This window comes from Ambystoma mexicanum, chromosome 14 (assembly GCF_040938575.1).
Source record: "Ambystoma mexicanum isolate Mex_15411 chromosome 14, UKY_AmexF1_1, whole genome shotgun sequence".
Classification (NCBI taxonomy): domain Eukaryota; kingdom Metazoa; phylum Chordata; class Amphibia; order Caudata; family Ambystomatidae; genus Ambystoma; species Ambystoma mexicanum.
The window spans coordinates 598,752,444-598,767,423 of NC_090940.1; the positions used below are offsets into that span (position 1 = coordinate 598,752,444).

The 14,980-nt window shown below is 49.1% G+C and overlaps 1 protein-coding gene across 9 annotated transcripts in view; it reads left to right on the plus strand.

The window, feature by feature from the left end:
- The window catches only part of UNC79 (unc-79 homolog, NALCN channel complex subunit), a 538,994-nt gene that overhangs the window by 236,293 nt on the left and 287,721 nt on the right, over nucleotides 1-14,980 (plus strand). For all 9 annotated transcript variants that reach the window (XM_069637971.1, XM_069637972.1, XM_069637973.1 and 6 more), the window contains one exon: nucleotides 13,494-13,695. In XM_069637971.1, the coding sequence (XP_069494072.1) occupies nucleotides 13,494-13,695 (202 nt within the window). The remainder of the gene's footprint in view (nucleotides 1-13,493; nucleotides 13,696-14,980) is intronic.

Below are 14,980 nucleotides of genomic sequence, written 5' to 3' on the forward strand. Positions count from 1 at the left end.
CTCATTATCCCATGGTATTGGGTATGCCCTGGTTACAAAAGCACAATCCGTATATCAATTGGACAGCAGGATCATTATTCCTAGTCTCAGAGTTCTGTATGTCCCACTGTCTGTCCCTGGATCCCTCCTCAGTAACTCCTAAAGAACCTCCAAGAGACCAAGAAACACTGCTCATGGTTTCCAATATCATACAAGTTCCAGAGTACTATCAGGAGTTTACTGATGTATTTTCTACCGCCATAGTCCAAGCATTACCCCCTCACAGGCCTGAAGACTGCGCCATAGATACAGATCCCTCAGCTGTAATTCCCTTCGGCCGAATGTTCATCCTTTCCGAACCTGAGAAAAAGGCCCTTCGGGAGTACCTCGACACCAATCTTGAAAACGGCACCATAACACCCTCGAAATCTCCAGCGGGTGCTTCGTTGTTCTTCGTTCCCAAGAAAGACACCAAGGAACTCAGACCTTGTCTCGACTATCGAGGCTTAAACCATTGCACCCTCAAAGATCGATACTCACTGCCCCTGATTTCAGATATCCTGGAAGCTGTGAGAGGAGCCGTAATTTTCACAAAGCTGGATCTCTGGGGAGCCTACCATTTAATTCGAATACGGGAAGGGGACGAATGCAATACAGCCTTTAGAACACCCTTTGGTCACTTTGAATACCTTGTCATGCCTTTTGGACTAGCCAATGCTCCCGCAGTCTTTCAGCGTTTTATGGACAGGGTGTTCTCTGATATGTTGTTCCTCTTCGTCATTGTCTAGCTGGATGACATATTGATTTTTCCAAAGATCCTCTAAAACATGAAGAACACGTAAAGGCAGTACTACAACGACTTTGTGAAAACAAACTGTTAGCCAAACCCGAAAAATGCTTGTTCCACGTTACTTCTGTTCACTACCTAGGATTCATCCTTAGCCCAGAAGGAATTGGCATGGACCCTTCGAAGGTTAAGGCCATACTGGCTTGGCCCGCTCCCACTTCTGTGAAACAGGTGCAATCTTTCCTTGGGCTCGCCAACTTCTACCGGAAGTTTATTTCTACCTTTTCCGAGATTGTTCAGCCGATCGTAGCTCTATTGAAGAGGAAACCCCCTTTATCTGGTCTACATCGCAAGATAAAGCATTCCAACGATTGAAGACAGAGTTCACACAAGCCCCCATCCTGACCCAGCCCGACACAAATCACCCATTTCTAGTGGAAACGGATGCCTCTAACTACGCCATAGGGGCGGTCTTGAAACAGGAACTTGAGGATGGAATGAAACACCCCATTGCTTACCTTTCACGAACCCTGACCCCCAGTGAGACTCACTATTCCGTCCTGGAAAAGGAACTCTTGGCCCTCCGCCAAGCCTTCACTGAGTGGCAACACCTACTTCTGGGTGCTAAATATCCAGTCCAGGCCCGCACAGATCATCGGAATCTCCAAATCCTACAGTCTTTGGAGTGCAGGAACAGTCGTCAGGCCTGTTGGGCCTACTTCTTTGCCCAATACCAGTTCCAAATCACTCACGTTCCCGGATCACAAAACATGAGTGCTGACGCCTTATCTCGACGTCCAGACTACGCAGCCACTGAGGACAAGGCCTATCCTAAGATGTTTCCCCAAACTATCTTTGTAGCTCAAGCAATGAAACTCCTGTAAGAAATCCGAGCGCAAACCCAGTCCTCTGACCTCTGGATGGAAATTTCAAGCAAGAATCCATGGAATCTAAGAGTCAAGGAGGAATATCTATTCAAGGACAATGCACTGGTCATTCCTACGCAGAAATTACAACACAAGGTAATAAACATTTGCCATGATACCCCTCACTCCGGTCATCGTGGTATAACTAACACCCTTCGTTTTATACAAAGACAGTTTTGGTGGACTCAAATGAAGACCGATGTACAACAGTATGTCAAGGCTTGTACTGTCTGCAGTCATAACAAACATGATAACAAGAGACCGGCGGGTCTTCTACTGCAACCATCGCTGCCAACAAGACCATGGGAGTTTATTGCTACAAACTTCATTGTGGAGTTACCACCTTCCCGAGGGTACACGACCATCATGGTAACCATAGACTTGTTCACTCATATGGCTCATTTCACACCTTTGTATAAACAACCATCCTCATCAGAACTTGCTGGAATCTTCCTGGAACATATTTTCCGTCTCCATGGACTTCCTTCCAAGATCATATCGGACCGAGGACCTCAATATGTCTCACAATTCTGGAAACATCTCTGTCGTATTCTAGTGATCCAACGCGCTCTCTCATCAGGTTATCACCCACAAACCAATGGAGCCACGGAACGTGTAAATCAAACTCTGGAGCAATATCTTTGATGTTTTGCCACCAAGGTTCAGGATGACTGGTCTCTCCTCATACCCCTGGCCGATTTTGCCTAAAACAATTCCGACCACTCAGCACTCAAGGTCAGCCCTTTCTATTGCAGTCAAGGTTTTCACCCGTCCGTTTTACCTTCTGTTCTTCCACATCCCACTCCAGTACCTACTCTCGACTCTTGGATACAGACTCTCATCAACATTTGCAAGGAATCCGAGGAACAATTGAAAGAGGCCCAAACACGCACTAAGCTCTATGCCGATTCCAAGAGAAGACCAGCGCCCTCTTATTCTGTTGGTGATCAAGTCTGGTTGTCCTCGAAACTATTACCCCAACATCTACGGCCAAACAAATTGGCTCCTCGGTACTATGGACCATTTTCCATAAAGGAAGTCGTCAATCCTGTCTCATTCCGACTCAGGCTACCCGATTCCTGGAAGAAAATACACCCAGTCTTTCACACCTTCCTATTGAAACCTTTCTTCCAATCCTCCCGAAAATCCTGCAGACCCAGTCCTGTTGTTGTGAATGATCAGCTAGAATATGAAGTGTCCCGAATATGCGATTCCAGGTATAAACGGGGTAGACTTCAATACCTGGTTGAATGGAAAGGATACCCTCCTAGCGAGAGAACCTGGGAACCAGTTTGTAACTTAAATACCCCTCGACTGCTTAGAAGATTCCCTCTCATACACCCGGGCAAACCTGGTGGAACAGGTCTTCGGAGGAGGCATGCTGTCATGACCCATAGAACTTGTCCCTTCTGGACCTCCTGGTCCTTATCGCGCCAGGGCTTGTATTCCTTGTTACTCCCAACATGGCCGCAACAAGCAACTTGCCTCACACCAGCTTTCACGTCGCACATGGCACGTCCTATAAACTGGCCACGCCCCCGCAGCCCCGCGCGTCTCAACGCTATATTTAGGTAGTGACTTGAGGTGTGTGTGCTGTTCGCCGAATCTTCTATCCAAGATCCTGGTTCCCTTCTTCCTTCCTTCTCCCTTTCCCCCTTTTCGACTCCTGGAATCCCCATTCTTAGTGACCGCTACCTACTTTCCTGGACATCCTGGAACAGCGGCATTCCCGGAACTCTGAACGTGCTCTGCAGCCGGACGAGACTCGAGCGAGTCTATACAAGACCCGATCCGTCCACAAGAGGAACTCTCCTGCGGAGCAGAGCAAGAAGCGATCCCAGGTGAGACGGGGGTAGATTTACGACAGAAAAATTGAAGAAGTGGGCACCACAATCCTTCAAATACTGTTTCTTTTACAATAAACCAAAACTTGGTAATGTTCATAGGAGCTATCAGGCTGTAGACGATCCTGTGACACAAGGATCCGTAATAACCGCAACAAAAAAAAAGAACCAGGTGTGACCGCCCAGTAATGCCTGGTGCTCTCACAATGCTCCAAAAATTAGCTAGTAATTCATGCAATATTATTTACAATGTTCGATACGTTCATCTCATACTCTTCTGTAGTATCTTTAAGGTTTAGAGAATTAAAGGTGCAGTTGACAACAATATTTTAAAAAAAAACCATTTTATTCAAAATGCAGACCAATCATTAGATTGGCTATCTTGTGGCAGAACTAACTCATAAATCAAAATGTGACTCAAAGCCAATGCATTTCTGAGTTTTACTTCATCATCAGGGCTTATCATATGAGCCTTCTCTCTTCGGTGCTCCGATCTGGCTTGTCAGAATTGCTCCATAAACTGTAAAGTTAACTGAACTTTACAGTTTATGGAGCGATTCCGACGTGCCAGATCGGAGTACCGAAGTGAGAAGGCTCATATGATAAGCCCTGATGAGGTAACCTGGGTTTTGCGCAATAGAAATAGCTCTATATATGACTGAGGCTCCCCAAAAGGAAGTCTATTCTTAAAACACCCTAGGGAGCGGTTTTACTATCATGCAATCCCTGCTTGTAAATTTCTACTTTCACAAAACAGACTGCAAAAGTAAGGAGTAAAAACATATAACATCACTGTCACTCTGTTTTCCTCTCAGTCTTGTAAACAATCGAGAAACCACCTGGAAAGGATGCTTTACAGGTGGCATTGACAATGGATTCCTGTGGAATAAAGTTCTTTAGCAGGTGTTAAAGTAAACCAGGCGGATTCCATAGGAATCCATTCGTTGTAAATCAGTACGGAACTCTCAGGCTGCCGTAAAACTGGGAAAGGTTTTGCAGATGGGGCGGAAAATGTGGAAGAAACACTGCCATGATCCTTTTAGGCATTGTGTTTACATTATTTCACTGATCCGAGCTCACAAAATGACGTCACACTGTATTATATGTAAGTATTTGACTTCCAGCCACCTGTTATTTGGAAGTTGTTTGGCTCTTTCCGGAATTAAAAATTCCCCCAAAAGAGCTTAGCTAAAGCTTTGGAGGCAACACTGACTCACAAGGGCGTATCTTGTTTTCTGGTCTAGAGAATTTCTTCTTCGGGGTCTATACTATGCCCAGGCACAAAAAATGATTATTATGGCATCGCGTGGGTATAACTTGAAGAAATGATGGTCATTTTATCTGATGCATATCCTGAGGTTCATCTCCCTCGAGAGCCCAAGGTCCCAGTTGGCAAAGGTTTATAGACCACAGAGGGTGCCGTGAACTATATCAGACAAGACACTGCCCACTTAAATTGGTGTGGATTTTGAAATAAATTCAAAATCAATAAAAATACCTAATGTTAGCCCATGGCAAAATAATATCTTCAAATGTCATGTGTGAGGAACCAGGCGTGAGACACGGATGCAGAGGCTTATGGTTTTGTCCATAAATGTTTATTGATGAAAGAAAGGGGACTTGGGAAATGCCTCTCTGTCCCTGCACTAAGAGGTTCTTCCCTCCCTCAAACAAAACAAAGGGTCCGTCAGATGCCAGAATGCCCCAAGCAAAATCTCCTATGTCCAAAGTGCTATTCTGGCCCTCAATTCTAAAAATCAATTCTAAGGTGAAAGGGGAAAATGTCTTTGGCCTTGAGTAGTGTAAACATTTTCAAAAGAAAATGTTTAACTACAACACACATGCTCCAGAAGGATAGTGTTCCTTGTTCCAGATGGTGGTTCCCTTCCTCTGGACTTCTCGTCACTCTGCTCTAGATTTTCTATAATATTAGTTCTTTACTTTTCCCTTGTTCAACAACATAACTGGTACACACAATAACTTGGTTGTTAGTCTGTGTCTTGATACGATACCCGGTGTACTCTCCTGCCAGGTGTCTGCTCCTTTTCAATATGCTTTAACACAGCCTTTTCTGGTCCTGATGTATTCTTCTCAGGATCTCTTTAGATGAGATATTTCACACACACTTGTTCAACTTCTCCTTGCGTGGTGTGTTTCCCTAACAGGGCCTTCTGCCATGAACACACTTGTGCTTGCATCCACCTGGTATAATCTCCTGCCAAGGGTTTCTTGTATGAATACACTTGCAAATGCCTCGTATACTCTCCTGCCAGGGATTTCTTATATGTACAGACTTGCAACTGCCTGGTATACTCTCCTGCCACGGCTTTCTTACATGAACACACTTGCAACTGCCTGGTATACTCTCTTGCCAGGGATTTCTTTTGTAACTTAAATATGCAGATATATTCTCTTGTCAGGGCTTTTCTCTTGTGACTTGAATGTGCCTGGTATATGCTCTTGTCAGGGCTTTTCCCTTGTAACTTGAATCTGCCTGGTATATTCTCTGGCCAGGGCTTTTCTCCTGTGGCTTGATGCTGCCTGGTATATTCCCTTGCCAAGGCTCCCCTCTCATGACTTGAACAAGCCTGGTATATTCTCTGTCCAGGGCTTTTCTTAAAGGTATCTTCTTATGTCTTGAGTCTGCCTGGTACTATCCTGCCAGGGCTTCCCTTATATATGCACTTTGCACATTTACAAACTTGACAGAAAGTCCCTTATCTTTGCTTCGTTTTGTCTCTTTAAATAATGTTCCCATGCACATTTCTTTCTTATGTATTGCATTCGCCATTATGTGCTTTTGGCATGCTTGCCAATGTGCCCCAGTGTCCCCACGTCCCTTGTGTGGACTCACTGGCTCTTGGGGTAATGTGCAGGTTCTCAAATAGTATTTTGGCCTTCAGTGATCTTCATTGCTCAGTTCATCTTTCGAGTCACAGTACTTTTGCATTTAGGAAAATAGAAGTCAGCTCTTGATAACTTGTATTCAAAGTCTGGGATAGTGTTCTCAGTGATCTTGAAAGGCAAATCACCTCTTAATGAATTGTAGGCAGAGTCTGGGACAGTGTTATTAGTAGTCTCTTAGGAAACATCAGTTTGCATGAAAGTAATAATACAATGCAAGAATACTCAAATGGAAGGTAACACGAGCATCTGCGGAAATAGGATAATGGGAAATAGGAGTATGGGAAAGTGGTTTTAGGAGTCTTGGAAGGCAGTTCTTGTTGACTTGTATGCAGCGTATGGGGAAGGTACTTTCATGAGTCTTAGAAGGCAAGTCAGGTTTGCTGACTTGTAAACAGATCGGCCCTCATTACGACCCTTGCGGAATTCGGAAAACGATGGCGGAAATGCAATACCGCCATCGAATAGCGCTCGGTGCGACTATGACCCGTCACCGCAAAGTACGAAGCCATTAGCGACACCGTAGTGAACGCCAACGCTAACTGCACCAAGCACGCGCGCGCGCGCCATGCCAAACCGTAAATACCACCATGGCGCAAGGGTACGCTAATTCCGACCCTAGCGGACATGTACCTAACGCCATCAAGCATGGCGGAATGTACCATTCCGCCATGGTGAGAAGTACGGCATCGCGAATCAACCGTAAACGGCCCCACTGAGTGCCTGTACACCGCTCCCTGCCCACAAAGTACAACTCCCCGTAGGTGCAATGAAGTCACAATGCAACCAGTGAAATGTACAAGTCACCCATGCATGCCAACGAACAAAAGAAACACAACAGGGGCCAATGGGAGCAGCAGGGCACAGATGGCACGAATACAGAAGCCATCCCAATGGACATGACCACAGTCCCCCACCAAGAAACGCACGCAAACACAGGCACCTGTGACCAGCAATATTCCGAGAATCACATCATTCCACCAGTCCACCTGGCTGACCGGCATCTGTTACACAAAACCCAATCCCCCGCCCCTGAGCATGACAACATTCAAACAGTCATATTGGCAGCCCCCATCCCTGACCTCACGGGCTTCGTAGGCAAACGCGCCCAGTACAGTACCACGCAACTAAACTCCGAAGCTGGAACCCAATGCAGATCTCCTCACAATACATCGCCCCCCAAATAGGCATATGCCACATCACTTGCAAAGAAGAACGCTACACGGGCCAAATCAGAATAGAAATTTAATGCACATCAAAATCACCAAGCCCATACAGCCATCAGGCCATGAACTCCAAAACACTTTGCACCATTGTGGGCTGCATCCGCAAGAAATGACCAGCCACTACTTGTGTGACGCCCTGTTCCCTCATGGTACACAGAGCCACATTCACGTACGAAAAGGCAACATGGAAGCGCACAGAACCGCAGGGCCGTCCCAATGGGGAGGCACTAGTCCAGCTGAAAGGCCGAAATGTTGCTCCGAGCCACCAGTACTGCGTAAGGGCATGTGGCCCATTGGCGATCGTCCCATAAGATCGTAATGCTGCTCCACTGATTAACACGAAGCAGCAGGTGTCGGGAGTAAAACCCATCTGCAGGAGTGGCATACAGATGGCAGTGGCAAAAGGGGAGGAGATACCTGTCAACCAAAAGAAAAGAAAAAGAACAGAATGGCCATCAGAACTACATTCGAACAACTCACTTCAATGATCACACTAAATCCACAGCCATATGCATGCTAGCCCACTCCAAAGGATCATCACCACCCCAAAACCACTTGCGACTCATAACCATCTATATCGAGGTGCAAACACCATCACAAACGAGTGTACCTGTGCATGCGTCTGTCAAAACAGAATCCATCAGATGGGAATGTTAACGTGCATGGACACAAGTGTCTGAGGGCGCGTCGAGACAGGGAGGGCTCAACAAGGCCAGATAGACGATGGTCCCACTATGGCAGCCCTGCATCACATAGCGTAGGGGAGGCGGATAGATCCCAAGAAGCCCTGTACATGGCAAACTCTGTCTCAAATCACCTGCCCATGCATCCATTCATCATTCCCTCATCCCGGGATTAAAACGCCTGAATATTTACTCACATAACATTAGAAATATCCATTGAGTCTGTGCGTTATGCAGCCTGCAAAATCCACAGTGCCCCAGCCCGTAATTCCAGTGTAGTGAAGTAACATGTATTTGGGAACGTCCGGCCTCATCGCCCACGTCGCTATTGCGCATCCCAAACTATTCATATCAATCATTGCATCCTCGCCATGGCCCCTGTCTCAAGGACATTGAACAATAGTACGTTATATTTGCAGTCAGACCTGTGGGCATTTCCTCGCCGCTAGCTGAAAACCGAAAGCGCCGCCCTTCGAATTCCTCATTTGCAACATCACGTCGAAGAGGCATCTGTGGCCGTTTGAAATCACTAATTATTCCATCGAGTGCGGCTGTGTGTGAAAATGGCAACTGCCTTCACCCACAAATGGGACGCCCCTCCCGTCGTTGCAACTCGGTACAGTGATGCATGAGGGCCCACCGTTACTCGAGTACTACGTTCCACTGACCCTTCACAAGTCTGTTCGCGACTGCACAGATAGTATGTGAAACAATGGGACCACAGCAGAATGAACATATCAACCAATCTTACACGGCCATCGGGTACAAATACATGATTGCAATAGCAAGATGCCATTCCCCGAATTGCAGCGTTGTGCGCGGGACGTGCTCGGCCAAAGGGGAGAGCAGTTTGCACAGGTGGAATTAATCACCACAGGTGGAGGCCATACAGCCTGAAAACACATAAATTGCACAGCCAGTCTCCTCCCACAACCACACCGAAATGCTACCGGCAGGACTCGCGATGTTGGCCCTGGGGGACCTGATAGCACTGCAAGTACTCCAACTCCAAGAAGAAGACGAACACCAACTACAACCGGCCGCACGGAGGAGACGCAGGAGGAGGAGGAGGGCAAGGCAGGGCCAGCAAGGGCCGCCAGCACAGCCACTACCACCACGCAGGCAGCCCGCAATCCCACGCCTCCGAGCACATCCGTTCAACCTCACTGATGAGCAGATCCACACCCTCTACCGCCTGGACTGGGACACCATAGCCGCCATTGTGGACATGACACAGGCTGACCTTGTCAGCATGATAGATAGCCCAACCGCCATCCCACCCCTACTGAAGGTGGTGTCTGTACTACACTTCCTGGCCACAGGCACCTACCAGCACACAGTCGGACAGTTGCATGGCATTTCTCAGCCACTGTTCTCACGGACACTATTGCAAGTGCTCGATGCCCTCCTGCAGCACGCAGACGACTACATCTCTCTACCACGCTCGGAGCAGGAAATTACCAACACAAAAGTGGGATTCCATGCACTTGCCGGCATACCGGGTTGCATTGGTGCCATCGACTGCACCCATGTGGAATTGGTCGTCCCACATGCCATGGAGGCCCAGTACCGCAACCGAAAACAATTTCATTCTCTGAATGTACAAATGGTGTGTGACTCCAACAGGATCATTACACATTGTTGTGCCCGATTCCCTGGATCAACCCATGATTCTATGGTCTTGAGGAACTCTACAATACCACGCTACATGGAGCGACACGCAGGGAACAGATCCTGGCTACTCGGTGAGTCTCATTACATGCATGATAATGTGGGGTATGTGATTCGGCAATGACCTGGCAGGAAGGGGGGGGGGTGTGCGTACGTAGCAATGGCATTCCACATCATACGTTTCTCGTCCACATACAGGTGATGCTGGATATCCACTGAAGAGATGGCTCCTCACACCAGTCCGGAACCCACGGGACCAGCATGAGGAGGACTACAACCATGCCCACTCACGTACCCGTGTAGTCATTGAACAGGCATTCGGCCTACTGAAGGGTCGTTTCCGCTGCCTCAGCAGGTCTGGCGGGGCACTCCTGTACCGCCATGAGAAGGTTGCAAAGATGGTCATGGCATGTGTCATGCTCCACAACATGTGCGTACGTAGAAATGTGCCCATGCCCCCTGACGCAGAACTGCAAGCACCTGATGATGGTCATGATGAGGGTGGGGATGTGGCAGCACCTCAAGGAGTCGGCGAGGCACCGGAGGGCCGTGACATTCGTCAGCATCTCATTGATGTATGCTTCTAGCACTCACGCCTGGTGGCTGATACATGGACACGGGACTCGTGGCACTGTGTGTGTCTGGGACATGCACAATATGGACTGTACGCCTATGATGGCCTAGTACACAAAGATCAATGTCCACACATCTCATTGGTTGATCGTGCACTGTTTATGGCATATGTGATATCATGTTGTACACCCTATCGACCCGCCACCCAAGTGAGCCCAACACACCCCCTCCACCCTCCTACCTCCCCCCCGAACACCAGTGTCCAAAGATGCTCATTGTCAGTGGGCAGTCGCTATTGCAAGCCCCCTCTGCGGGTATCAGGGGCACCCCTGCCTGTGGAGCGCAGGTTCCTCCCAGATCTACGTTGGGGGCTGCCCTGGACGGAACTTGCAACGGATGATGTCTCTGCCTGCTCACGTCCATGCATGTCCCTAAGGGTTTGCGAGAGCTCAGTGAGCACACGGCGCACTGCGGCAAGTTCGGCACATACGTCCTTGGACGTCGCATGCAGTTCCCCCCTCAGGCTCTCGGTGCATCTCTCCATTTGGACTCCCAGGCTCTCGGTGCTACTCTCCATTTGTGCCCTTAGTGTCTCTGTACCTCTCTCCATTTCTGCCCTAAGTGTCTCAGTTGATGTTTCTATGTCTGCCTTAGTGCCCCCACATTCATCGGCATGGTCCTTGAGGAGCGTGGCCAGTTGCTGCTGTTGCACGATTAACTGGTCGAGGGACTGTTGCCTCTGCTGGGCCATGGCCATTTGCGGGGGTGTCACAGAGGGGCTGTTGTCCTCATGTTGCCTTGCCACAGGGCTTGTGGGGGATGGCCAGTCGTCGTCTTGTGGGTGCCCCTGCGTGGTATCCTCATGTTGTACGGGATGGGACAGACAGGGGGATTGGGACAGGTCATGGATGGATCTGACTTCGACATCCCCGTCTTCTGTGTCGGAGCATGCTGCCATCAATGGGGTGTCACCTATGGTGCTGCTGCCACCAGAGGCAGTGCCTTCTGTGGCATCCGTTGGGGGGACCTGTGGTGGTGTGGGCATGCTGGCTGCTGGGGTGCCTGTTGATGTTCCCTCCTCTGTGCTTCCACCTGATTTGTGCTGCTGCCGTGTCTTGATGCGTGCAGCTGAGGTGGAGGGTCTTTGGCCGTTGGTCTTGGCCCTCTTTGCAGGTGTGCTGGTAGGGGTGTCCTGAAGCTCGTCGTTTGGATCGGACCCTGTGGTGGAGTAAAGGAGGGCGAGGGTTATTGATGGGTCTGTGGGAATTGGAATGGCATTGTATCACATGCATTGGGGTGGTACCTGAGGGTGATTTGGGTCGGGGCCTTGGAGGTGCTTTCATTTGTGTGTGGAGTGAGGGTGCAGTTGTTTGGCAGCCTGCAGTTAGGGTGTGCCTGCTGCACGTGTAGTGCGTGTTTTAGGGGTTTTTAATTATTTATGTATTTATTGTGGGTTTTAACGTGCGCTATCAGGCCGATGTGTGTGGACGTTCTCCTGGACATGTGTTTCTGTTGCACTATGTGGACGCATGGTACTTCACATGGATGGACTTTGTGGATTTGGCATTGTTTTATTTGGCCCACCTACCTGAATCTTCGGATGTCTGCACTCCTTTCTCCATCCCTCCGACTCCCTCTATGCTCTCCATTCCGATGGTGGAGGCACAGATTTCTTCCCAGGGGGTCAACTTGATGGGTGATTCAGGACCTCCCCCGGTGGCTGTGGCAATGTTGCGGTTGGCAGAGAGTATGCTGCGGACGCGTATCCGCAGGTCGTCCCATCGCTTGCGGCATTGCTGTGGGGTGCGGGGTGCGGTCCCCACCGCACTTACCCGCTGTGCCACCAGAGCCCATATGGCCTTCTTGTTTGCAAGTGCCGTCCTGGTCATTTGCGTGCAGAAGACGACGGCAGCATTCTCCTGGAGGGTCTCTGTTAGCACGGTGAGTTCCTCACGGGAGAAGTGGACCTGCCGCTTGCGGTCGCACGCTTTCTTCGCTACTTTTCCCATTTTTCTTGGTTTCGCTAGGGTGGATGACGGGTTGGGGTGTGTTTCAGGGTAGTGATTTTAGTGGTTGTGTGGTTTTAGTGGTTTTATAGGTGTACGGCGGGATGTTTCCCGTTCCGGGCCCATGTTTTAACTTCCGTTTCCGTATATTTCCGGTCACCGTACTTTCCGGTAGGCGCACACTGCGGTGTCCGCTGTGATGGGTGGCGGTATTGAACCTAGGGCGCCGTACGGCGGCGGTGTGGGCCGTTTTGGGGTCATTTCCGCCATCGCGGACTTTGCACTTCCGCCATGCCGTGGTGCTCGTGCCCGATGGGTCGGAATGGGCCGCACTTTGCTCCTTCGTGCAATGGCGGAAACGCTATTTACGCTGTGGCGGTCCGGTCAGTCACTTTCCGCCAGGGTCGTAATGAGGGCCATCCTGTGTAAGGGCTTTTTGCACCCTTCCTTGGTGCATGTGGGGAGGTATGACAATATGCCATTACGGCATGGGCAATGAAGGGGGTATCCTGAAAAGAAAGGGGGGATACCATGTCTCGTCCGATGAAGTCATGACACCTCCCCCCGAAGCCTGCCCCCATGTGATCCTCCCTCATATAACTCCCCCTATGGTCGGGATCAGGTGGCGGCTGCCATCCCCCGGCCACAGGGGAAGAGGCTGCCGCTGGGAAAGAACTGATGGCACCATCGGTTTCCTCCCACATGTCTCTGTGCCGCGTGATTAACTAAGTAAATACAAATACAAAATACAAATCCACTTTCGTATATCTGGAAAACTCTACCTTGATATCTAGGATTGGAATCCATAGCGAGTTGTGGTTTGTGACCAGTGAGGCTAACTCCACTTGCTCCGCCATCTTTGATTTATAAATTCTTTGTTCCTCCCGTCTGCAGGGCTTGTGCCTGTGCCTTGACTTCCAGTTCGACACCGTCGTCAAGGACCGGCCCACCATTCTGAGTAAGCTGCTGCTACTGCATTTCCTGAAGCAAGACATCCCCGCCCTGAGCTGGGAGTTCTTTGTGAACCGGTTCGAGACCCTCTCGCTGGAGGCGCAGCTTCACCTCGATTGCAACAAGGAGTTCCCCTTCCCGACAAGTAAGCGAAGCAAGCACACCAGTTTTGTTTCTGTAATGTATAACACATTCAGAGTCACTTGTGATTTACCCTCCTCGCAGCTGCCTAACCTCCCCATTGGGTTACTGAGGGCTTGCTCACGTTAAACTCCTACATTTTTCCGTTGGTGTTATTAAGAGGCGCTATCTTGTTCGGTTCAGAGCACTGATCTTCAGCTTTCCAGAAGGTTTGGACTGTGACTCCTATGGTACCTCATTATTGAATATGTTGGCTAGGGCTGATGGGAGTTGTAGTGCAAGACAATTTGAGAGCTAAATGTTGCAGACCCTAGAAACAATCTCTTGTTATCTGTCTTATTTGAGACAAGTTTGCATGAAAGTAATAATACAATGCAAGAATACTCAAATGGAAGGTAACATAAGCATCTGCGGAAATAGTATAAAATGTAGCTTTAAGTAAAACAAAAGAGGTGATAACTGGAAAGTTTAGGGTTAATCTTAATCTACGGCATCACATCGGGCAACCCTCCAGACCTTCACCTGCCAAGCCAAGTCATTACAGAAAAGGGAAAGACCATATGCAAATCAGGCTTGGTCCCACCCAAAAAGTGGCAGTCCAGCCCGAACTGCTAGGTCACATCCTTTCAGCACAAGACCACAAGCATCCCCAGACATGTGTCGGCTTCATCAGTGAGGAGTATCTTGGGTCCCTAGGCCCAGCAGGCACGGAAGCCACAAGTGTGGGCATATCCGTCCTACCTAGAGTGTCTAAAGCAATACAAAAGCGGTGATTGCTGGAAGGTTTAGAATTAATCTTATTCTCTGGCATTGCTCTGGGCAACCCTCCAGACCATCGTTCTCCTCCTTCCATGGCATTACAGAAATGGGAAAGACCATATGCAAACTAGGCTTGGTCCTACCTCAAAAGGGGCAGTCCAGCCCGAACTGCTAGGCCACACACCCTCTGCACGGGAGCACAAGCATCCCCAGACATGTTTTCAGCCTCATTGGGCATCATCAGTGAGGAGTAGCTTGGGTCTCTAGGCCCAGCAGGCACTTAACCTGGACTGCTCTTCTTAAAGCGTGGAATGGGTCACTGCACCTTGATGTGTGACTAGTGCTGAGACAGGGGGACTTGGTAAAAGGGCGGTCTGGAATATTCACACAGCATTCACTAACTGGATGAGTGTGATCTCTGTGACAGTAAAGCAACCACAGGGATCCTTCTCTTTAAATGGCATACCATCAAAGAATGTACAAGGAGAGGGGGGAAAGGCTGCCATCCCATGCCCCACTGCAACCACCTG